At 42.7% G+C, this 26,851-nt stretch overlaps 1 protein-coding gene across 1 annotated transcript in view; it reads right to left on the bottom strand.

Moving 5' to 3' along the window:
• The window catches only part of JPH3 (junctophilin 3), a 162,359-nt gene that overhangs the window by 12,140 nt on the left and 123,368 nt on the right, over positions 1–26,851 (bottom strand). Inside the window, exons 3-4 of the mRNA XM_077453355.1 lie at positions 10,386–10,510; positions 4,622–5,526 (exon numbers count right to left, since the gene is read on the bottom strand). Of these exons, the coding sequence (XP_077309481.1) occupies positions 4,622–5,526; positions 10,386–10,510 (1,030 nt within the window). The remainder of the gene's footprint in view (positions 1–4,621; positions 5,527–10,385; positions 10,511–26,851) is intronic.

The following is a 26,851-nucleotide window of genomic DNA, read 5'->3' as shown; positions in this document are numbered from 1 at the left end:
CATTATGCAGCATTTTTTGCTTTATGAGTTGTGTCTTATTCTTCCCTCCTCCTTTTTGTATGTATTGCTAGTTACAGTATGTCCCAAGGTATGCTGTCATGAGGAGACCCAAGAATACGAAAAATTGTTATCAGATTCCGTACTTACCGTAATTTTCCTCTCCTGGGATGTCCTCATGACAGCATAATCCCCATCCAGTGTCCTGTCACAAGACTAAGAAATAGAACGCTGGGTAAGGGACGATTGCTCTTTTTTCTTTATTTGCTACTACGGTGGTCTTTCTGGGGTCATAGTGGATGGAGCTGACCCAAGATATGCTGTCATGAGGAGATCCCAGGAAAGGAAAATGACCGTAAGTATCTGATAACGATTTTCCATAATCTGGGTTACTGCATAATGCAATAAACTGTATACCTCGCCTAGATGTCCTGCAAATGTCCTGCGGACCTTTAGTACACTGCGAGTAAAATCGATTGGGTTAGCCGACCTGTAAATGGGGAATTACAAAGTTCTGGACGGAGTTTATAGACAGAACGCTTCTTCCCAGGGTCACAGAAAAATCTTGATTAAACCACTAAAACATTCAGTATGGCGATACATGCTGATTCCTCCCGGTGAATTCATTCTGTTGTGGTGTAATTATGTTCTGAAAAATTATTAACGCAGCGTTATTTCAAAAACTGAAAGATTGGAAGAGCCATCTTCTGTCCAACCGCTAGCGAACCATCGGAATAATTATGAGCCCATTGATGGCATAGTGCAGGATACCCCTCCACTATACACAATTTTTTGCTTGCTGTGTAAGCTCGGGTGTCTCTGAACACATATTTATTATTGTCCCTCCTTCACCAGTATTCTCTGTACAGCGCTACAGAATATGTCACAGCTATATAAATGTATAATAATAATAGTAGGTGCCTGTGGGGGGACATTAGAGTGTAAGCTCCTCTGGTACAGAGACTGACGTGGCCAGCTTGGTGTTCTCTGTACAGCACTACAGTATATGTCAGAGCTATATGAATGTATAATAATAGTAAAGTGTGACTGTGGGGGGACATTAGAGTGTAAGCTCCTCTGGTGCAAAGGCTGGTGTGACTGGTTCATTGTTATCTGTACAGCCCCACTGTATATGTCAGAGATCTATAAATGTATGATAATATTATAAATTTATATATATAAATGTATAATGATAATAGTGTGCGACTGTGGGGGGACATTGGAGTGTAAGCTCCTCTGGTGGTACAGAGATTGATGTGACTGGCTCGGTGTTCTCTGTACAGCCCCACTGTATATGTCAGAGATCTATAAATGTATGATAATATTAATAACAATGAACCAGTCACACCAGCCTTTGCACCAGAGGAGTGTAAGCTCCTCTGGTGCAAAGGCTGGTGTGACTGGTTCATTGTTCTCTGTACAGCACTGCGGTATATGTCAGAGTTATATAAATGTATAATGATAATAGTGTGTGACTGTGGGGGGGGACATTAGAGTGTAAGCTCCTCTGGTACAGAGATTGATGCGACTAGCTCAGTATTCTCTGTAAAGCACTATGGGATATGTCAGCGTTATATAATTGTAAAATATTAATAATAGTGTGTGAATATGGAGGGACATTAGAGTGCAAGCTCCTCTGCTGCAGACGCTAACTGGACTGGCTCAATGTTCCCTGTACAATATATCATATATATGTCAGTCAGAACTATATAAATGTATAATAATAGTAAAGTGTGACTGTGAAGTGACATTAGAGTGTAAGCTCCTCTGATACAGAGACTGATGTGAAGGGCTCAGTGTTCTCCTTACAACACTGCTGTATATCTCAGAGCTATATAAATGTATAATAATAATAATAATGTGTGACTGTGTGGGGAAGATATAATGATTGAATGTGATTGGATGTCGAGCATCGACCATATGCACACGTACACACACTATGCGCACATTGTAGAAACCGTATTATAAGCCCAGCAAAAGCTAATCAGTGCTAATCGTCTGCTGCAGCCCCTCCTGTTATCCTCTGCATCGCCTCTCCCCTTGTCAGCTGACGGAGATGCTGCTGAGAGAGGGGAAGCGTAAGATGTTGCCTAGAAACAAGGCAGCCAACCAAATGCGACAGGGTGACAGTCAGCTGGCTGGATACAAGACATGCACCAACACCCTGCCGTAACCGTCCATCTTTAACCCCGGGGATCTTGCAGCTCGTCCGAGAGGAACAGGAGAAGAGATGAGCTGAGATTTGGTCCAAACTCGGCCATGGGACAGGGTCAAATTTAGCCCACAGTGCCAAGCCCTAAAGCCGTGGCCAGCAGTGAAAGCGTTAATATTGAAAGTTTGAAACTGATACATTGTATAGAGCAGCCCATCTCAACCAGGGTTCCATAGACCACCAGACTTCCTCCAGAGACCGATAGAGGTTAATTCAGAATGAGCAATTTCTTCTTTAAATTCTTCCCACTGACCACCAATGTGAGGAGCATTCTTCCCACTGACCACCAATGTGAGGAGCATTCTTCCCACTGACCACCAATATAAGGGAGATTTTTTCCACTGACCACCAATGTAAGGAGCATTCTTCCTACTGACCACTAATATAATGGGCACTCTTCCCACTGACCTTAAATGTAAGGAACATTCTTCCCACTGGCCACCAATGTAAGAAACATTCTTCCCACCGTTCACCTATGTAAGGGGCAAATCTCCCACTGAATACCATGTAAGGGGTATTCTTCCCACTGACCACCAATGAAGGGGTATTCTTCCCACTGACCACCAATGAAGGGGTAGTCTTCCCACTGACCACTAATATAAGGGGCACTCTTTCCACTGACCTTAAATGTAAGGAACATTCTTCCCACTGGTCACCAATGTAAGAAACATTCTTCCCACCGTTCACCTATGTAAGGGGCATTCTTCCCACAGACCACCAATGAAGGGGTAGTCTTCCCACTGACCACCATGTAAGGGGTATTCTTCCCATTGACCACCAATGAAGGGGTATTCTTCCCACTGGCCACCAATGAAGGGGTATTCTTCCCACTGGCCACCAATGAAGGGGTATTCTTCCCACTGACCACTAATATAAGGGGCACTCTTCCCACTGACCTTAAATGTAAGGAACATTCTTCCCACTGGCCACCAATGTAAGGAACATTTTTCCCACTGATCACCAATGTAAGGAACATTTTTCCCACTGATCACCAATGTAAGGGGCATTCTTCCCACTGACCAGCAATGTAAGGAGCATTCTTCCCACTGACTACCAATGAAGGGGTGTTTTCCCACTGACCACCATGTTAGGGGCATTCTTCCCACTGACCACCAATGAAGGGGTATTCTTCCCACTGACCACTATTATAAGGGGCACTCTTCCCACTGACCACCAATATAAGGAACATTCTTCACACCGATCACCAATGTGAGGGGCATTCTTCTCACTGACCATCAATGTAAGGAATATTCCTCCCACTGATCACCAATATGAGGGGCATTCCTTTCACTGATCACCAACATGAGGGGCATTCCTTTCACTGATTACCAATGTAAAGAGGCATTCTTCCCACTGACCAGAAATGTAAGCAGCATTTTTCCCACTGACCACTAATGTAATGAGCGTTCTTGCCATAACCACTAATGTGAGGGAATGCTACAATTTATATGATCTGCATTTTTTTCTGCCCATTATTTATTTTTTTGTTTTTTATTATTGTTACTACTAAAAAATTTTTTATGGGTAAATGCTTTTAGTTTGCCCAGTTCTGTATTCTTGTATGTATCCTTATTTCTCAGCTTGTTCAATCAATGTCCCCTGGGCTGTAGCTATAATAAATATTAGGAGTGGCTCCCTGAAACCCAAAATGGAATACAAATGCTCCTCCGTGCTAAAAAGAATGAATAAAATGCAAAATCCAACAAAAAACACACTTTAAAAAAGCCACCTTAGGAGATGAAAATGTTGGATCCCCCCGGGGTCAGAATTCTCAACAAATCAGAAAAATTAGTCAAAAGTCTTTTTGGTCTACTTTTTTAAGTCACTGTATCTACTGTGAATTTGTATAACTAACTGTGGAATATATAATTATTTTTTTGAAAGAAAGCCTATGTATAGCCATTTGGATGGAGCAGGGAGGGTTAGACACGGTCATTTTTTTTTACTGTTATCTGGGTCCCCGCTGGGGAGATTAACTCTCCATCTGGTGACCACTTTTATTGAGGGAAAAAAAAGTGAAGTAATAGCTGTCTAAGAGACTTTGGAGAGATTTCCTCTCACTTCCTGTTCTGTCTCCCATGCAGAAAGTTAAATCCTTTTAGTCTTGCACAGTAGTACCATCTCCTCTCCTGGACTGAAATGGCTTCCTCTGATTTCACTGCACACTGTGAGCTTCTCACAATGTGCAAAATATAAGCAGAATAAACTTCCTTTAGGGGAAAATCTCCCTAATAGGACACAGACAGCAGAAAATAAACTGAAGAGGGTTTTAATCCTTCCCTACTCTATCCACAATATATACGAAACGTTTTGACTATACATACACCGTAAAGTCTGTTCTTTGATATTATACAATATCATAGAAAGTATAAAAAATGATAGTGAAGAGCAGATAAGAAGCTCAGCCCTTACCGTGGGTTTGAGCTCCGCCGGGCTCTCCTCATCGGATTCTAGTGCAACAGGTAAAGATTTCTGCGGCGGGGAAAGGGTCAAATCCCGTCGCAGGAGCCGCGACTCGCCCTTCTCCCCAAACCGCAGTGTATCCAGTTTCTGCACGGTGGGCTCGGCCAGGGCTGCCGGCTGGAAGTTCTCTTTGTTCTGCGGTTTGGACCTCAGTCTCTGAACCCCGTAGGTGCGGTCCTCTAGGTGGTGGCCCTCGGCGGGATTCCATGGGCCGCCTTTGCTGTAGTGTCTTTTTTGGGTGTGTATCTCTTGCATATAAGAATCCATCCTCTTCAGGGGTTTCATTTCCATCTCGTAGTTGCTGAGCTTTTCCTCGTCCACCTCCAGCAGCTTGTTACCACCTGGGCTGTGGTTGTGGGTCCGGTGGGAAGTCCATGATACCGTGGTGGGTGAATCGGCCCACCGTTCCCTCGGCTTGTGGTTGGAGACCTGGTGCTTGTGGCCAGTGCTCTTCATCACCAGGTCTTCTGGGATGGAACAAGGCCCCAGCGGGTTACCCGGCCCTATCCCCACTCTACCCCCGCCAACTTCTCCCCAACTGTTGGGTCTTACATAGTCCCCACCTCGGCTTTCCAGCAGCATCTGGATGTCCCCTCCCCTGTCCTCATCCACAGATAGCTGTCGGGAGAAGTGGGCACTCTTGTTCCTGGACTTGGGGGCTGGCTGCGACAGAGGAGGGGTGGAGGGTGGGCTGCATAGCGGGCTCCTTGTCGGACTGTCCTCCGGAGTGACATCGGACGGGGTGGTCCCTTTCCGGTACAGTTCTGGGCTGTCTTGCTGCGGTGGGGTTTCTGCTGAGATGACCTCGATGTCGTCACTGGAGTGTTGGTGTTTTGGCCTCTGGCATTTGAGCCCTGTGCACAGAGAAAGGGAAAACCAATGTTATGCAGGCATAGCAAACAACCCATGTTCCTGTAACAACATACGGATACCTATGACTAGAAATAAGCTAGAGTTTGAACCAAATCTAGGAGAATGGTTACATGATTGCTGGCTGCTGGCTCAATCTGCTGCAGTCTTGAAATTGCTCTCCCTGCATGGCAATATCTGAATAATGTCATGGACCAAATATGACAAAAGGATGCCACCAGTATATAACAAAGGGATGGGGATTCTTGTGACATCATTGACCTAATATGGTCACATGGCCAACTTTGGCCATATTTGCTCAATGCCATGTAGCCATATTAGGTCAATGAGGTCATCAACATCCCTGCCCTTTTGTTACTTGTGGCTCTGGGACAGGGATGCTGGAGACATCACTGACCTAATATGGCTACCTGGTTAGATTTGGTCAATGAAATTCGTGAAATATGGCCATATGTTATGTGCGACTGTGAGGAGGGTGTGCTGGTGACATCATTGACCAAATATGGGCAAACTTGGTCAATAGCATGTTCATGTTAGGTAATGACGTCACCACACCCTGGTCACCATGCCACATGGTCATATTTGTTTAATGACGTTGTCCATGTTTTGGTCATGTGGCCATATCAGCTCAATGGCGAAGGTAGAAAATACACTGCTGCTGACATTCTACTTTCTGATTACACCCACCACCAGGATTTCACACATCCAGCATGACCCTTAATAAGGTCGACAGTATTCTGCACCTGACATTCTCTTTACCTTTCTGATTATACCCACCATCCAAATGTGACACCTGCAATATGACCCTCCATAAGGTAGAAAATAGCAGGCTCCTGACATTCTCTCTATCTTATCTCACCACCAGGAAATCACACGCGTATATATATATATATATATATATATATATATATATATATATATATATATATATACACACACACATATACACACACACTACCGTTCAAAAGTTTGGGGTCACATTGAAATGTCCTTATTTTTAAAGGAAAAGCACTGTACTTTTCAATGAAGCTAACTTTAAACTAGTCCTAACTTTAAACAAATATACTCTAGACATTGCTAATGTGGTAAATGACTATACTAACTGCAAATGTCTAGTTTTTGGTGCAATATCTACATAGGTGTATAGAGGCCCATTTCCAGCAACTATCACTCCAGTGTTCTAATGGTACAATGTGTTTGCTCATTGGCTCAGAAGGCTAATTGATGATTAGCAAACCCTTGTGCAATCATGTTCACACATCTAAAAACAGTCTAGCTCCTTCCAGAAGCTACAAAACTGACCTTCCTGTGAGCAGATTGAGTTTCTGGAGCATCACATTTGTGGGGTCAATTAAACGCTCAAAATGGCCAGAAAAAGAGAACTTTCATCTGAAACTCGACAGTCTATTCTTGTTCTTAGAAATGAAGGCTATTCCATGCGAGAAATTGCAAAGAAATTGAAGATTTCCTACAACGGTGTGTACTACTCCCTTCAGAGGACAGCACAAACAGGCTCTAACCAGAGTAGAAAACGAAGTGGGAGGCCGCGTTGCACAACTAAGCAAGAAGATAAGCACATTAGAGTCTCTAGTTTGAGAAACAGACGCCTCACAGGTCCCCAACTGGCATCTTCATTAAATAAATGAATAAGGAAGGCGATCACTCCATTTTGCAAGGCCATGCCATACCCAGTGGACAGCGCTTGATTGGAGCCAATTTCATCCTACAACAGGACAATGACCCTAAACACACCTCCAAATTGTGCAAGAACTATTTACAGCAGAAGCAGGCAGCTGGTATTCTATCGGTAATGGAGTGGCCAGCACAGTCACCAGATCTGAACCCCATTGAGCTGTTGTGGGAGCAGCTTGACCGTATGGTACGCCAGAAGTGCCCATCCAACCAATCCAACTTGTGGGAGCTGCTTCTAGAAGCGTGGGGTGCAATTTCTCCAGCTTACCTCAATAAATTAACAGCTAGAATGCCAAAGGTGTGCAATGCTGTAATTGCTGCAAAAGGAGGATTCTTTGACGAAAGCAAAGTTTGATGTAAAAACAATGTTATTTCAAATACAAATCATTATTTCTAACCTTGTCAATGTCTTGACTCTATTTTCTATTCATTTCACAACGTATGGTGGTGAATAAGTGTGACTTTTCATGGAAAACACAAAATTGTTTGGGTGACCCCAAACTTTTGAACGGTAGTGTATATATATATATATACATACACACAGTATCTCACAATAGTGAGTACATCCCTCACATTTTTGTAAATATTTTATTTTATCTTTTCATGTGACAACACTGAAGAAATGACACTTTGCTACAATGTAAGGGTAAAGGTGATGAACTGGCCAAGCATGTCTCCAGACCTAAACCCTATTGATCATCTGTGGGGCATCCTCAAACAGAAAGTGGAGGAGTGCAAGGTCTCTAACATCCACCAGCTCCGTGATGTCGTCATGGAGGAGGGGAAGAGGACTCCAGTGGCAACCTGTGAAGCTCTGGTGAACTCCATGCCCAAGAGGGTTAAGGCAGTGCTGGGAAATAATGGTGGCCACACAAAATATTGACACTTTGGGCCCAATTTGGACATTTTCACTTAGGGGTGTACTCACTTTTGTTGCCAGTGGTTTAGACATTAATGGCTGTGTGTTGAGTTATTTTGAGGGGACAGCAAATGTACACTGTTATACAAGCTGTACACTCACTACTTTACATTGTAGCAAAGTGTCATTTCTTCAGTGTTGTCACATGAAAAGATAGAATAAAATATTTACAAAAATGTGAGGGGTGTACACGTTTGTGAGATACTGCATATTTATATATATATATATATATATATATATATATATATATATATATATATATATATATATAAAGATATAGATATACAGTATATAAAAACTCTTAATTCCTGTGATTCCTCCTTACATAGTGATCTCCATTGTAGTAGAAGCACCAATTATTCCCTGACATTCGGTCTTGGCGGCGTGTTGCATTAGACCCTGTACAGTGAAGCTTGGGCCCACTGGGGTTTATTAATGGGACGGTGAAAGAAGATCACTCGAAGGCGGGCGGCATTGATGGCGGACGTAGCAGCAGTCACTGCGGTGAAGCCCTGGCTCTAGAGACGTGCCGCCTAATTGCTTCCTGGTCTGCCCCTTCCCCCTAGTATCAGGATTAGCTCAGACTTGTGCAGCGTCTTTTCCAAGATGTTGGACTGCCAGCTTGGGGCGTGGAAGCAGAAGGGGTCTGTAGTGGAAAAGGGCAGCCAATCAGAAGAATAGTTGGGTTTTCGGAAAAGACCATCATACCTCTTTGTTCTCTAACATCTTACCAACTAAGAACCTTTTAAAGTGTATGTGGGGCCAGGAGGGGTTGGACCCCCCCGGTCTGGAATTTATTGCCCACTGAGGAGGTTCGCCCTCTCTTTTCGTCACTGAGACTACAAGCCAGGGAAATCCAAAATGTTACAATTGTCACCCAAACAGGAATACTGGGGAAATCTTCCATTGGGAGCAACTTGTTTAGGTGACAACTGTCTTAGCCCTCGTACACACGGTCGGAGATTCCGACAACCAAATCCGTCGGAGTAATTCCGACAGATTAATTCCGAAAGAGGTCCGGAAGTGATGTTGCATACACACGGTCAGACTAAATTGTCGGAAAATCCGATTGTACATAATGTGATGACGTTATTTCGTTACGCCGGGACTACGTTCAGGCTAGTAGCCAATAGCTTTGGTTTAGGAATTTGATCTGAGCATGCGTGGCACCTTGTCCGTCGGTGTAGGCTACACATGATCGGAGTATGTCCGATCGGAGCATTTTGTCGGAAAATTTTACCGGCAAGTTGGAAAAACTGGTCCGTCGGATATTCCGACAGAAACAGTCCGATGGAGACCACACACAGTCAGAATATCCGACAAAACGGCCCGATAGGAAACATTCCGACGGAATCTCCGACCGTGTGTACAAGGGCTAAGAGTGGATTTCCTGCCACTTTGGGAAGATTTGTTGTCACTTCCTGTTCTGTCTCCAGGAAAGGAAGTGCTGGAGGAAAGAAGTGCTGGAAAATATTTGCAATGGAAAACAGACTGCAAAAAAAAAAAAACCCCGCAGAGGATTCCCATGATGATGGTCAGGAGATTGAGCTGAAAGCTGAACTCCAGGAAATTTCAATACTACCCCCACATTGCAAGGGCTAAAATAAATGCTCTTTTTTGCCTAGGGTACATAAAAAAAAAAACACTATTACTTACCTTATCCCTCCTTCTCTTGACTCTCTTGGTTGCGGAGGGGTCCTCAGCATCCTTACTTACAATGCAGGTCTGCTGGTCCGGCATTGTACATGATGACATCACAGTGCGAGCAATGAAGCACTGAAAAGCTGCTTTGGGAAACCAGTGGCATGGTAAGGAAGAAGCCTGCAGGAGCGATCGATCAGGTACATGAAAGTGCTTTTTAATGGTACCGAAAGGAAGTTCTGAAATTTCCCCAAAGTTCAGCTTTAGGGGAAGGAGAACATTTGTGCATTTTAGGGATGGAGGTGTGTGGGAGGTCATCCCAGACCTTACATTTTTCTTTTTAGGGGAAGGAGAGAGCTCATGGTGGGCACAGAAGCAGACCAGTGGCATGGAGCCTGTAGAATAATGTTGTCACCCTGTCCCATTGCAGCCATATAGTAAGGTGGGGGGGGGGGTCTAAAAACTGTCCTACTTTACAAATCTTTTTAGCCTTATTGATGCAGAAGGTCGGATAGACGTATTTGGGTCTGTCAGACCATCTTCTGATGATTTTCTTACCCCTCCCCCTGGGTCCTAGAACTAGGCACTGACCGTTTTCTCGGTGCTGGAAGGATGGAGAGAATTCTTTGGCAGCGATCCTGGCGATCTGAGCTTCCTCTTGCGCCTTCAGAGCTGCAGCAGCTGCCGCTTCAGCCTTGGCTCTGGAGTGGGACGTCCTGTGTGAGAGAAGACATGAAAAAGGTAGGGAGAGCAGATGTAACCTACGATCCATTATAGAACTACAAATCCCAGAATACCAAAGTTGCATATAGTTACATAGTAGGTGAGATCTAAAAAAAGACACAAGTCCATCAAGTTCAACCTATGTGTGTGATTATATGTCAGTATTACTTTGTATATCCCTGTATGTTGTGGTCGTTCAGGTGCTTATCCAATAGTTTCTTGAAATTGTCGATGCCCCCTGCTGAGACCACCGCCTGTGGAAGGGAATTCCACATCCTTGCCGCTCTTACAGTAAAGAACCCTCTACGTAGTTTAAGGTTATACCTCTTTTCTTCTTATTTTAATGAGAGACCACGAGTCTTATTAAACTCCCTTCCACAAAAAAGTTTTATCCTTATTGTGGGGTCACAAGTACGGTATTTTTAAATTGAAATCATATCCCCTCTCACGCGTCTCTTCTCCAGAGAGAATAAGTTCAGAGCTCAAAACCTTTCCTCATAACTAAGATCCTCCAGACCCTTTATTAGCTATGTTGCCCTTCTTTGTACTCGCTCCATTTCCAGTACATCCTTTCTGAGGACTGGTGCCCAGAGCTGGACAGCATACTCTAGGTGCCACTGGACCAGAGTCTTGTAGAGCAGGAGAATTATTGTTTTATCTCTGGAGTTGATCCCCTTTTTAATGCAAATATTCTGTTTGCTTTGTTAGCAGCAGCTTGGCATTGCATTCCATTGCTGAGCCTATCATCTGCTAGGACCCCCAGGTCCTTTTTCATCCTAGATTCCCCCAGAGGTGCATTATTTTAAATTTTTCTAGATTAATCCTGCCATGTAGTTGCCCACCCCATTAATTTGTTCAGATCTTTTATAAGTAACAGACCTACCCCTAATCCAAATCCAAACTAGTGAGGTTGTGCTGGGTGGCACGAAAGATGGAGCTAGGCAGCCACAAGAAAATGACAGCATGCTGAGCTACAAAACCCAGAGAATGTAAAGTGTTACTAAACCCCGGACCCTGCATTCACTATATCTGGTCTTCCGCAGTACACAGGGCATGGAAATGCAATAGGTTTAGTAAATATAAACTGCTAAACACCTTTTCTCATCCGCAGTATATAGCAGTCCTATGACTTGTATCAGTGTCCAGACAAGAAACTGGTTAAAGCTTGTAAGAGGAGTTTTCAGTCTCCTCATTCTGTCCTATGAGACTGCAAGACCCCTGACCCTCTGTGGACAGTGCTGATTGGTCCTGTGCTGATCACATGCACACTCCCAAGGGAAAAAAAAACCTCTCTAGCAATACACACCAAACTGAGCATGTGCAGCCTGACTCCATAGACTCTTCACCTTCTCTGGACCAGCTTCATTATAGTGACAACAGTGGACCATGCCTGAGCAATGCCTTTGGTCTCCACTAGGGGAGCATGTGTGTGACAATGCGGGACAATTGGGAGACAGGGTAGAGTGTTGTCACCCAAGAAAAAATAAACTCTCTAGCAATACACACCAAACTGAGCATGTGTAGCATGCCCTCAAGGCTTTGTTCTATCAGGAGATGGATTGGGGACAGTGGAAGGAGGGGAGGATCAGAGAAGACCGGATCAAACAGCCTTTTTATACAGTGCGGAGGATTAACCCCTTAGGTTGTACAGTGAGTATAATAAGCATGCTTTACTGCATATACAGACTGATTTTAGCGTTTTGAGTTGAGTAACACTTTAAACAAAAATGGTGAACCACCCCTCTGCAATCTACTGCCGAAGCCCTGTAACCACATGACCCTTCTATTGGAAGATAAACCCGCTATCACAGCTGCCCACTATACATTTTTTCCCATAATTCCTTGTCAGCAGAAATATAGTGATACTGTGGCCGCTCAGTTCTTGGCACACAAGTACCCAGTTTTCTGCTGGCAGCAACATATGCATGCCAGAGAGCCCTCCTTGCCTCCTTCAAATTTTTTGGAGCTTGGTCAATGGAGATGCTTGTCACTGACTGACTATTGATTATTGATTGAGTGCTTCACGTAACCCACCAGACACCATTTTTATAGAATGATGGTGGCAGTTTATCAATATAAATGCATAAATAATGTGGCGCTTGCTCTAATAATTAACTATACGCCATAGTTAGTAATAGGAGTAACATTCTAATGAAGCTACAGAGTTAATGTGATCTGCACAAACAATAAAATGTATATATATTTATATATATATATATATATATATATATATATATATATATATATATCTATATATATATATATATATACAAACCGTGCTAAAGAATATTCATGAAAAACAAATTCACTCATCAATTCATTGGTCCAACTAGTACTTATCAATGAGTACGCTAATAGTGCTATGTGATTTACTGGAAATTGAATTCACAATTCCAATGCTTTAGAGTGCAAAGGTTAGATAATTCAATATTGACAACTTATTCACTAGTGGAAATTGATACCGTAGTCCCAGCGCTGCCGGTGAAGTTCGAATTATTCACTAAAGTACTGTCTGTCAATGCCCATAGAAGCCGGAAAACATATTAAATAGAGCTGCACAATTAATCGTTAAAAAATCATGATCTCGATTCAACCCCCTGACGATCTCTATTGCAGAGTTTCTTTCATATAACAAGTGGAGAGACTTATCTGCTCACTCAGCTTTCAAAAGTAAACATCCGGGCAGTCGGCCAAGTTTTTAACATGAAACGTTGTAATTAACTCTTCCTTCTTAGATCAAAGGATAAACTTCTGTGTGAAAAAAAAATCAGGGCAGTCTGCCAAGTTTTTAACATGAAACATTGTAACAAACTCTTCCTTCATAGATCAAAGGGATAAACTTCTGTATGAAAAAAAAATCAGGGCAGTCTGCCAAGTAGAAATAAACAAGAGATTACAATCTGCTCCTTGAGTGCCCTCACTGGGGTCACAAAACATGAATACAAAACCAAAGGGCAAACCATCACATTATACTTCTAATAAACATAAGATAACGAAGGGAAATGAGTAGGAGATGATATCCAGTTCCAGTACCAAACAACTTGTTCCCTTGTTGTTTCCAGAAGGTGAGCCCTTTTCCTACTACCCCCATTCACGGGTGGTAGCAGTATTTATTAACAATGGGAGAGATTACAAAGGAGAGTAAAGAGAGATAGGGAACAGAAGAAGGAAGGGTAAAGAGAAGAGAGGGGGAGGAAAGGAGGGGGGGGGGGGAGCTCGGGCGTGGACGCCCCGCCAGGAGAAATTAGACCAAGCCCAGGCATGCCGCTTGGAGCGCGGGGAACTCATAGGAGATCCACGGCTCCCAGATTTTTAGAAATTTAGCATGAGAATCATGGACAATACTGGACATACGTTCCTGAAGTAACATAGCAGTCATACAGGTCTTAACCCCTTGAAAATCTACCCGTTGTGACTTCCAGGCTTGGGCAATGGTCCGCTTGGCCGCTATAAATAGATAGGTAGCCAGCTTCTGTTGAGGGCCTCGCAAGCCAGGAACCGGGCAATGTAGGAGAGCTAGCTTAGCATCCCTGCTGATCGTTAGGTGAAAGAGTGTCTGCAGCAAAAAACCCTAGACCAGAACCCCACCAACCTTGGGCAAGCCCACCATGTGTGCATAACATCACCTCGCTGTCCACAGTTGCGGAAGCATCTGTCAGTACTCCCAGGGAATCCCCGAGCTGTGCGGGCAGGTACCCAATACCATCGGAACATTACTTTATATGCAGCCTCAAGGGTATTTGTGTTGAACGAGCATTTGGCGACCGTTTTCCAGGCCCTGTTCCAGTCCTCAGGGTCTACTGGAGCCTGAAGGTCTGTTTCCCATTGAGTCATATAAGAGAGGGGTGCTGATGAAGGGCGACCATTCAGGGAGGCATAAATGTCCGAAATAAGGCCTGGGGACCCTGGGGCATGATGGCATGTATGTTCAAAAAAAGCTTTTTGGAAGGGATAGGTGGACATGCGGCGCAATGTTGCAATCCAGTGCTTTAATTGGATAAAGTGATAATGCTCTGTACCCGGCGCCCTTTGTGTTTCCCGGATACTCTCCCAGGAGGGGAATGAATGTGAGGAAAGAAAATTTTGGACTTGTGGGTAGCCATGCGAAGGCCACCAGGAGAATGCCTGGGGCTCCACCAGACTGGATGGGAAAAGAGGGTTATGGGTGATGGGGAGTAGGGGTAGGAAGGGGGACATCAGATTGTTGGAAGAGCGAACTGAGTCCCACACCTGCAGACCATGTAGCAGCATGGGGCTCAGGGAAGGAGGGCACAGATTCCTGGGGAGCCAGAGGAGTGCCTGAAGTGAACACGGGTCACAGCCAGGCACCTCCAGGAGCACCCACAGAGGAACATCCGTGGTTGCATGAAGCATAGTCAACGGGGAGATCTGGGCCGCTATGTAGTATTTAGAGATATTGGGGACTCCCAAGCCTCCCCGGAGCCTATGTGTATAAAGGGTAGTCTGCCAAGTTTTTAACATGAAACATTGTAACAAACTCTTCCTTCATAGATCAAAGGGATAAACTTCTGTATGGAAAAATAAATCCAGGCAGTCTGCCAAGTTTTAAAACAACATGCAGGAAGTTTAACCACTTAAAGTCTAAATCTTTTTCTTAATTTTTTTTTGTTCAATATTTTTTGCTAGAAAATTACTTGGAACCCCCAAACACTATATATATTTTAGCAGAGACCCTAGGGAATAAAATGTCAATTGCTGCAATATTTTATGTGACACTGTATTTGCCCAGAGGTCTTTCAAATGCAATTTTTTGGTAAAAAATACACTACAATGAATAAAAAAAAAAAAAAAAAGACATTAAAGTTAGCCCAATTTGTTAGAATCGTGAGAGAATCGTGATCTATCTTCTAAGCAAAAAAATCGTGATTCTCATTTTAGCCAGAATCGTGCAGCTCTAATATTAAACTTCCAATCCAATATCTGGTGTTCAGAAATTTCTCAATCCTGTGCAATTCGGTCAATAGATGATCCGAATAAATTTGCTCCACCTCGCTGTGCTCGCAGAGCCCATGCTCCACCTATGTGTAGCGTGCCCGCTCACCTTGGATATAGACCCAGCTTTTCATACAGGTCTAGTAGCGCTTAAACGAGAAATCCTCATGCGGTTCTCCATGACTCCAGTGACCGCAACGTCAATCTCCGCTCCTCTCCTTAGTATGTCCCAGTAATAGCAATCATGCAAATAAAAGGAAGTATGGACTTCCAGTCCTGGCTGTGACCAGAAATGCGTTGCGCCACCGCTCACGTGGCTTCTTCAGGAATGTTACTTTTTTTACTATGGTAAAACATTACTCTTCTTACTAACTATGATGTATGGTTAATTACTAGAGCAAGCGCCACATGATTTATGTATTTATAACTGTATTTATGTGGGGGACACATACGTTTAATGTGAGCAGCTGATCGTTTTTTTTTTTTTAGTATTTCCTAATTTTATTCCTTGTTGGTTTTCGACTGTGAGTGGTAAGAAAATTCCTCATCTATAGTTTATCAATAGTGCCACAGAAAAAATATCAGAACATATTTATATTTTAAAACGCTGCGTAAACTTTTGGCGCTATATAAATCCTGTATAATATAATAATAGAAGTATCACAAAGATCTTCAGTCCACCCAGCACAATCCCCATTGGGGGCTGCTGTACGACAATAGGATTTTGGCTACTTAGCTGTACAAAAGCGGACAAATGATGAAAGTAAATGATTATTGGGGCTGTAACATAATGGGGTTAAAAAACAAAAAAAAGTGAGCCCTTTATAGTACAAAAAGAAGAAATAATCACTACTGTAAATATTAATTTTACTGTTCCACAGTAAAAAAAAGGAACCCCTTACAGCAACGATTATTTGCCCTTTTTGTACTATAAAGGCCTAATTTTAGTTTTTTGTTTACCCCAATTATGTTACTAAACGTCTTAGACCTGGATCACACCTATGTGTTTTTTTGGTGCTTTTTGCAGAAACCCACTACAGTTTATCTAACATGGTTTCCTATGAGACACTTTAACATCTATGCTTTTTTCAGCTGCTGTGTATTTGGAAAAGGTCAAGGACTTTTTTCAACACAAAACTGTTCTTTTTTGGTTCAATAGACTTCAATGGAGAAGCTGAAGAACAGCATGTAATGCATTTTTGCAGCAATTTGTGTTTTTTAATTTGCCCAACAAACTGGCCAAACAAAAAAAAAAGCAAAAACGCGAATCACAGCAAAATCACGTGTGCAAAAATCAAAACGCACAGAAAAAAGCACTGCAGAGATCAAATCAAAAGCGAACTGCATAGGTGTGCACCGAGCCTTATGCTGGCCACACCGATCAGTTTTTTAGAAGAGAATACTGAGACGAAAAATCTTTTTACATTCTCTGAATGAAAGAATTTTGTTTGAAAATGTCACTTGCTTTTAACATTCTGTTTTAAAATGAATGTATTTTCTGAACGAAAACCACATACGCTGTCTGAAAATTCCTTTGACCAAGAAGTTTTCTATTATTTCTAAATTTTCCCATCACTGTGGTTGAAAACAAACATCGATTTGACCCCCACTACAGTATATCTCTCCTCTTATAGTATATACAGTATATCTCTCCTCTAATAGTATATACAGTATATCTCCTCTAATAGTGTAAACAGTATATATCTCCTCTAATAGTATATACAGTATATCTCTCCTCTAATAGTATATACAGTATATCTCCTCTAATAGTGTATACAGTATATATCCTCTAATAGTATATACAGTATATCTCCTCTAATAGTGTATACAGTATATATCCTCTAATAGTATATACAGTATATCTCCTCTAATAGTGTATACAGTATATATCTCCTCTAATAGTATATACAGTATATCTCTCCTCTAATAGTATATACAGTATATCTCCTCTAATAGTGTATACAGTATATATCTCCTCTAATAGTATATACAGTATATCTCTCCTCTAATAGTATATACAGTATATCTCCTCTAATAGTGTATACAGTATATATCTCCTCTAATAGTATATACAGTATATCTCTCCTCTAATAGTATATACAGTATATCTCCTCTAATAGTGTAAACAGTATATATCTCCTCTAATAGTATATACAGTATATCTCTCCTCTAATAGTATATACAGTATATCTCCTCTAATAGTATATACAGTATATCTCTCCTCTAATAGTATATACAGTATATCTCCTCTAATAGTGTATACAGTATATATCCTCTAATAGTATATACAGTATATCTCCTCTAATAGTGTATACAGTATATATCCTCTAATAGTATATACAGTATATCTCCTCTAATAGTGTATACAGTATATATCTCCTCTAATAGTATATACAGTATATCTCTCCTCTAATAGTATATACAGTATATCTCCTCTAATAGTGTAAACAGTATATATCTCCTCTAATAGTATATACAGTATATCTCTCCTCTAATAGTATATACAGTATATCTCCTCTAATAGTGTATACAGTATATATCCTCTAATAGTATATACAGTATATCTCCTCTAATAGTGTATACAGTATATATCCTCTAATAGTATATACAGTATATCTCCTCTAATAGTGTATACAGTATATATCTCCTCTAATAGTATATACAGTATATCTCTCCTCTAATAGTATATACAGTATATCTCCTCTAATAGTGTATACAGTATATATCTCCTCTAATAGTATATACAGTATATCTCTCCTCTAATAGTATATACAGTATATCTCCTCTAATAGTGTATACAGTATATATCTCCTCTAATAGTATATACAGTATATCTCCTCTAATAGTATATACAGTATATCTCTCCTCTAATAGTATATACAGTATATCTCTCCTCTAATAGTATATACAGCATATCTCCTCTAATAGTATATACAGTATATCTCTTCTAATAGTATGTACAGTATATCTCTCCTCTAATAGTATATACAGTATATCTCTCCTCTAATAGTATATACAGTATATCTCTCCTCTAGTAGTATATATAGCATATCTCCTCTAATAGTATATACAGTATATATCTCCTCTAATAGTATATACAGTATATCTCTCCTCTAATAGTATATACAGTATATCTCTTCTAATAGTATATACAGTATATATCATCTAATAGTATATCTCCTCTAATAATATATACAGTATATCTCTCCTCTAATAGTATATACAGAATATCTCCTCTAATAGTACATACAGTATATCTCCTCTAATAGTATATACAGTATATCTCTCCTCTAATAGTATATACAGCATAACTATCCTCTAATAGTATATAGAGCATATCTCCTCTAATAGTATATAGAGCATATCTCTTCTAATAGTATATACAGTATATCTCCTCTAATAGTATATACAGTATATCTCCTCTAATAGTATATACAGAATATCTCCTCTAATAGTATATACAGTATCTCTCTCCTCTAATAGTATATACAGTATCTCTCTCCTCTAATAGTATATACAGCATATTTCCTCTAATAGTATATACAGTATATCTCCTCTAATAGTATATACAGTATATCTCTTCTAATAGTATATACAGTATATATCCTCTAATAGTATATACAGTAGATCTCTCCTCTAATAGTATATACAGTATATCTATTCTAATAGTATATACAGTATATATCCTCTAATAGTATATACAGTATATATCCTCTAATAGTATATACAGTATATCTCTCCTCTAATAGTATATACAGTATATCTTTCCTCTAATAGTATATACAGTATATATCCTCTAATAGTATATACAGTATATATCCTCTAATAGTATATACAGTATATCTCTCCTCTAATAGTATATACAGTATATCTCTCCTCTAATAGTATATACAGTATATCTTTCCTCTAATAGTATATACAGCATACCTCCTCTAACAGTATATACAGTATACCGCTCAGGCCAGTCAAGTTCCTCCACCCCAAACTCGCTCATCCATGGCTTTATGGACCTTGCTTTGTGCACTGGTCCAAATCATTTGGTGTGGGGGGGGGGGGGGGGATTATGGTGTGGGGTTGTTTTTCAGGGGTTGGGCTTGGCCCCTTAATTCCAGTGAAGGCAACTCTTAAGGTGTCAGCCTTGAATTAGAGCAGAGAAGCAAGCCAGGCCTTCTCGTCATTCCCATAGACACACTCCTAAACCTTGTGGACGGCCTTCCCAGAAGAGTTGAAGCTGTTATAACTGCAAAGGGGGGCCAACTCAATATTGAACCCTACGGACTAAGACTGGGATGCCATTAAAATTCATGTGTGTGTGTAAAGGCATCCCAATATATGTGTGTGTGTATATAAATATATATGAATATGAATATATATATACGGGAGTTGGGGGGATCCATTGCTATAGAAGACATAATATTAAATAATAGATTTTGGGGAAACAGTATATTTTGGGAGGCAATGAAGCCTATTTTCACGCTCATACCACAGACGAGTTCCTTCCCTTCTATAGGCTGCCCAAATATTGCAAAAAAATATATATATATACACACACACACACACACACACACACACACACACACACACACACACATATTTATTTTTTACTCTGTTTCCCCAACATCTAGTATTTAATATTATGTCTTCTATAGACCCCCCCACCTCCCAATTGGCCAGGCATTGAAAATCACAAGACTGCCTAAACAGAAAATAAAGGCTTACCATTAGATATATTTTCATGGCAAGTCCCTGCCTGCTCAGTAATGTGTCACTGTAACCCTTCCAGATATTTATTACCTCTCAATGAGATTACAGGACTCCCGTTGACAATACCTTCTTCTGGCCTTCTTTCCAGAAGGATGGCACCATCTTCATTCAGGCATCATCCAGTCTGATCACTAGGGGGAGGGGAGACTAAGGAAATTCTTCCTCCTACCTGCAGCAAACATCATCTCAGCCTAGGCAAAGTCGCTGGCTGGAGTTGGAGCATGGCTGTTTAATTTTTTTTTCTGAAAATGAAAGTATTGCTGCGTATTGTGCGATGTGAGATATAAATCATGCAGATGGGTGAAGTTACTGACAGGTCCACTTTACAAATATTTTGTCAGGTTAATGGTGGGAGTGCATGGGGGGAGCCGGCTGTGATTTAAATGGAAGTAGTCACATTAGTGAGATCATGCTAAAATGGAATAATATTAATAAATATATTAAATAATAATATTATAAATGAATAGTATTACATATAATTGAATAATACTGAGGGATCTGTGATAGGTTGTCACTTGCGCCCCACAGCGTTTTGTTTTTTTTGGCATTGATATTTAGAGAATAATTAGAATTAATAAAAATAAATCTTCCGGGGTCCTTTGTGTCAGAGATTTGTGATTAATTATGCAGCGGCCCCCTCCGTCAGTCCATTAATATGGATATTTATTATGCAGTGTGTCCTGCTGTACTGCCAGGTGTCATGGGGGAGGGGCAGGCACAGAACGCCCCCCCAAAACTGAGAGCCTATCGGGCGCTCCCTATAGGTGGAATTTGGGGTGTAAAAAAAAAAAAAGAGGGTGAGGTGGCATAAGACAGGTGGCATGGCTCAGCTGGTTTCTGCAGGCTGCGTAGGCTCCACTCCCAGCCCTCCACACTGTCTGCAGAAGGCCAGCTGTCTGCAGCGGATATTAATAATTCAGGGACAATTTGCACGGCGGTGGAAGCACCGAGAGGCGAATACCCCCCCCCCCCCTTCCTCCTCCTTGCACCTTCCCACTTCATCTTCCCTCGCTGCGGCGATACTTCTCTAGGAGGAACTCGCCACCTTTCATGAACAAATATCACATCTCTATATGTAACTGTGGAACTACAAGTCCCAGCATGCCATGGCAGCCAAGCTTGGGCTTGTGCAAGAATTTCAGAAATCTGAAAGATTGAAATTTCCCCCCCTTTTTTTTTTCTCAACTATCTAACCTGAAAGAAATAGGAGGCTGCCGTTGTTAACCCTTTCATGACTAAGCCCATTTCTGACATTTGGTGTTTACAAGTTAAAGTGCTGTTGCCACCAAAAAATAAAAAGTTGCTTAAAATTCTTTAAAAAAATATATATATATATTAATTGGCAAAAAAAAAATTTTTTACTCACCTCTAAATACCTGTTGCTAGGGGGTCCCTCGTAGTCTGCCTTCTTCCTTGCCTGGGCTGGTGACATCACTTCCTCTCGCGCCGCACATTCACCTGGGACCTGTCACGTGTCCCAGGTGACTGTACGGTGTATCACGGCGGCCTGCGCCGCTCGCGCATGCGCAGTGGGTACCCGGCTGTGAAGCCACAGCCGGGTGCCCACAGTACGCATGACGGCGCCGCGAGTGGAGCGCGGAACGAGGGGGGGCTTGGTTCCCCCGCATCGCTGAACCCTGGGACAGGTAAGTGTCCGATTATTAAAAGTCAGCAGCTGCAATATTTGTAGCTGCTGACTTTAAATTTTTTTTTTTTTTAGGGGGCACCCCACTTTAAAATCCGTATTTGTATATATATATATATATATTTAGCAGAGGATCTAGAGAATAAAATGGCGATTGTTGCAATATTTTATGTCACACGGTATTTGTGCAGTGGTGTTTTAAACGCAACTTTTTGGGAGAAGGGACACTTTCATGGATTTTTAAAAAACGAAACAGTGTAGTTATCCCAATTTTTTTGTATAATGTGAAAGATGATGTTACGCCGAGTAAATAGATACCTAACATACCACGCTTTATAACTGCTGATACTCGTGGAATGGCGACAAACTACGGTACCTAAAAATCTCTATAGGCGATGCAAAATTTTTTTTTTTTTTACGGTTACCAGGTTAGAGTTACAGAGGAGGTCTAGTGCTAGAATTATTGCTCTCGCTCTGACGATCGCGGTGATACCTCACTTGTGTGATTTGAACACCGTTTACATATACACATTTTTTTTTTCTTATTATTTTTTTTTTCTATATTATTAAGTTGTGTTTAAAAAAAAAATTTTTTTTTGATCACTTTTATTGCTGTCACAATGTAAACATTGACAGTAATAGGTGGTGACAGGTGCTCTTTATGGAGGGATCGGGGGTCTAAAAGACCTCTAATTCCTCCTTTGCACTGTAAAGTATTCAGATCGCCGTTTTCGACGATTCTAAATACTGTATATTTTTTTTAAACCGGCGCCATTGGCAGCCGAGTAAACAGGAAGTGACGTTGTGACGTCGCTTCTATGTTTACAATAAGGAGGCTGGAACAAAGCCATTTCCGGCTTCATTCGAGACTGTCCCTAGCCACCAGAAGCGGCAGATTGTCGATCGGGTCTCCCATGCCACCGGGAGGCCTGGGAAGAGCGGCGGGAGGTGGAGGGAGGGGGGACATCTCCTCCTGCTCCTCCGGGATAACAACCGAGTGGCTTTTATCCCTGGATAGCCAATCGGCCGCTCTAAACAACGGTACTGGGATGATGCCCGCAGCTGTACAACCCCCGAAAGCCGAGTATGCACATCTGAGCATGCTCGGCGGGAACCAGGGGCGGATCCAGGGGGGGCAACGGGTCAATTGCCCCCCCCCGAGAATACCGGCAGCCGGCAGGCTGGTTCCGCGGGTCCAATCGCGGCCGGTTCCGCGGGTACCAGCGAGCCGGTTCCGCGGGTCCAATCGCGGCCGGTTCCGTGGGTACCAGCGGGCCGGTTCCGCGGGTCCAATCGCGACCGGTTCCGCGGGTCCAATCGCAGTCGGTTCCGCGGGTACCCGCGCGGCCAGTTCCGCAGGTACCCACGCTGAGTGGACGGTGAGGGGGGGGGGGGCAGCTGGGCGGCTTAGGAGGGCTGCTGGCCAATCAGGAAGCCAGCAGGCAGGGGAGCAGGGAGATGACATCATCTCTCACTGCCCTGCATCCCTCCAGTTCCGCCCTCACTGTGTAGGAAACTGTGTGCAGCAGAGAGATTGCATCATCTCTCTGCTGCCTATCTTCACTCTGGGACCCAAGAAAAGACCACCTTAGCAGAAAAGTGACACAGTAGGTGACAATCCGCAATGTGTGGCAGACTATGTGGCAAGTGGCAATCCGCAATGTGTGGCAGGCGACGTGGCAAGTGACAATCCGCAATGTGTGGCAGGTGACGTGGCAATCCGCAATGTGTGGCAGGCTACGTGGCAAGTGGCAATCCGCAATGTGTGGCAGGCTACGTGGCAAGTGGCAATCCGCAATGTGTGGCAGGCAACGTGGCAATTGACAATCCTCAATGTGTGGCAGGTGACGTGGCAAGTGGCAATCCGCAGTGTGTGGCAGGCTACGTGGCAAGTGGCAATCCGCAATGTGTGGCAGGCAACGTGGCAAGTGACAATCCGCAATGTGTGGCAGGTGACGTGGCAAGTGGCAATCCGCAATGTGTGGCAGGTGACGTGGCAAGTGGCAATCCGCAGTGTGTGGCAGGTGACGTGGCAAGTGGCAATCCGCAATGTGTGGCAGGCAACGTGGCAAGTGACAATCCGCAATGTGTGGCAGGTGACGTGGCAAGTGACAATCCCCAATGTGTGGCAGGTGACGTGGCAAGTGACAATCTGCAATGTGTGGCAGGCAACGTGGCAAGTGACAATCCGCAATGTGTGGCAGGTGATGTGGCAAGTGGCAATCCGCAATGTGTGGCAGGCAACGTGGCAAGTGACAATCCGCAATGTGTGGCAGGTGACGTGGCAAGTGACAATCCCCAATGTGTGGCAGGTGACGTGGCAAGTGGCAATCCGCAATGTGTGTCAGGCAACGTGGCAAGTGACAATCCGCAATGTGTGGCAGGTGACGTGGCAAGTGACAATCCGCAATGTGTGGCAGGCAACGTGGCAAGTGACAATCCGCAATGTGTGGCAGGTGACGTGGCAAGTGGCAATCCACAATGTGTGGCAGGCAACGTGGCAAGTGACAATCCGCAATGTGTGGCAGGTGACGTGGCAAGTGACAATCCCCAATGTGTGGCAGGTGACGTGGCAAGTGGCAATCCGCAATGTGTGTCAGGCAACGTGGCAAGTGACAATCCGCAATGTGTGGCAGGCTACGTTGCAAGTGGCAATCCGCAATGTGTGGCAGGCTATGTGGCAATCCGCATCTGGTGGCAGGCGACGTGGCAAGTGACAATCCGCAATGTGTGGCAGGTGACGTGGCAAGTGACAATCCGCAATGTGTGGCAGGTGACGTGGCAAGTGACAATCCGCAATGTGTGGCAGGCTACGTTGCAAGTGGCAATCCGCAATGTGTGGCAGGCTACGTGGCAAGTGACAATCCGCAATGTGTGGCAGGTGACGTGGCAAGTAACAATCCGCATTTGGTGACAAGTGACGTGGCAAGTGACAATCCACATTTGGTGGCAGGCGACATGGCAAGTGACATCCTCAGGGTTCCCACTGATTCTGCATTATGGTGAGTTGAACCATTTAATTTTATATTACAATGTATTAATATAAATAATACGCTTCAATCATCCTGACACCATAACAACTATGGTGCCGTAATGATTGAAGCGCAAATACCAGCCATTTCCCATATAAATTGCCCCCAAAAAATATATTTTATAGCAGTGCCCCTCCCGAGATTAGACTCTGGATCCACCCCTGGCGGGAACAGGTTAAAGTTAAAGCGTTTATTACCCCCAGTGTTAATTTCGTCGATTAAAACATTTTAGTCGACTAACTTAGTACCATTTTAGTCGACTAAAATACGACTAAAGCTAAAACAATTAAGATGACTAAATTACGACTAAAACTAAAATGGCATTTTAGTCAAAAGACTAATGCCCCGTACACACGAGCGGATTTTCCGTCTGAAAAATCTTGATTTTTTTTCCAACAGAATTCCGCTCGAGCTTGGCTTGCATACACATGGTCACACAAAAGTTCTCGGAACTTTCGACCGGCTAGAACGCGGTGACGTACAACACTACGACGAGCCGAGAAAATTAAGTTCAATGCTTCCGAGCATGCGTAGGAATTTTGCGCATCGAAATTGGTACAGGTGATCGGAATTTCCGATCGAAACTTTTTCCGACCGAAAATTGAGAACATTCGCTCATTCCTTTGTTGGCTGGGAATTCGGGCAGCAAAAGACCTCTAGCTGGTCTTTGTTAGGTATATAGAAATACCATTTTAATCACAATAGAGCGTACACACGGTTGCATTTTCTGACCAAAAGCTCACATCGGACTTTTGCTGGCCGAATTTCTGATGGTGTGTACGGGGCATAAGACTAAAGCTAAATTGAAATTTGACGTCAAAATTAACATTGGTCTGTAGTGCATGTTCACACCTCAATACCATAAATAATGTATTTGATTTTCCACTCCAGCAGTATATAATGAGCTTGGAAATTGTAGAGAAATGAATGCTATAATGCTTAAATAATGCATTTTAATTTAACTACACCCGTTAGATTTCAGATAACTAAAATTTGTTTTAGTCGGCTAAAATGTCCTGGAGATTTAGTCGACTAAATATGACTAAAACTAAAACAATTGCAGAAGACTAAATTGGGACTAAAACTAAAATACCATTTTATTCCTAAGACTAAAACTAAAACAAAATCGAAATATGCTGCCAAAATTAACACTGGTTACCCCCACACTTCATATTCCTGATATGTCCCTGCTGTACCATGTACTTGTATGAGGAAGTATCCTCTTCTCTTTGTATTGCTTGCTTTGTGTGAAATCCCTGATGATCCTGCCAATCCCCTTGCTTTCCTATCAAAACTGACCACACAAAGTAAGAGAGTGGTCAGTTCTCCATGCTGGGAACTAAGTGCTCTCCTCCAATGATCACACTTGTTCTGACACGCCCCTGGGAAGCTCAATGTGCCGTTGCTTCTCCTCCCCCCTGCTCTTAGCCCCTGTACACACGGTCGGACATTCTGCCAACCAAATCCGTTGGATTTTGTCCGACGGATTTTGTCCGACGGATTGTGTCCGAAACTGTTGCATACACACGGTCGGACCAAGTTGTCGGAAAATCCGATCATTCAGAACGTGATGACGTTATTTCGTTACGACGGGACTACATTCACGCTAGTAGCCCACAAGCTTTGGTGTAGGAATTTGATCTGAGCATGCGTGACACTTTGTCCGATCAAAATTCTCTACACATGATCGGAGTATGTCCGATTGGACCAGTTTGTCGTAAATATTTCCAACATGTTGGAAAATTTGGTCCGATGGATATTCCGACGGAATCAGTCCGATGCAGACCACACACAGTCGGATTATCCGACAACACAGTCCGATAGGACACATTCCGACGGATTCTCCGACCGTGTGTACAAGGGCTTGGGCCTGATTCACACCTATGGCATTTTTAGTGCTTTTTGCAGATTTGCAGTACAGAATGTGTTCCATAGGAAAC

This window comes from Lithobates pipiens, unplaced genomic scaffold, assembly GCF_037356315.1.
Source record: "Lithobates pipiens isolate NorthernLeopardFrog02 unplaced genomic scaffold, aLitPip1_a1.2 Scaffold_10, whole genome shotgun sequence".
Taxonomy (NCBI): Eukaryota; Metazoa; Chordata; class Amphibia; order Anura; family Ranidae; genus Lithobates; species Lithobates pipiens.
Note: the sequence above shows the minus strand (reverse complement) of the source record. Positions and strands in the feature narration are given on the sequence as shown.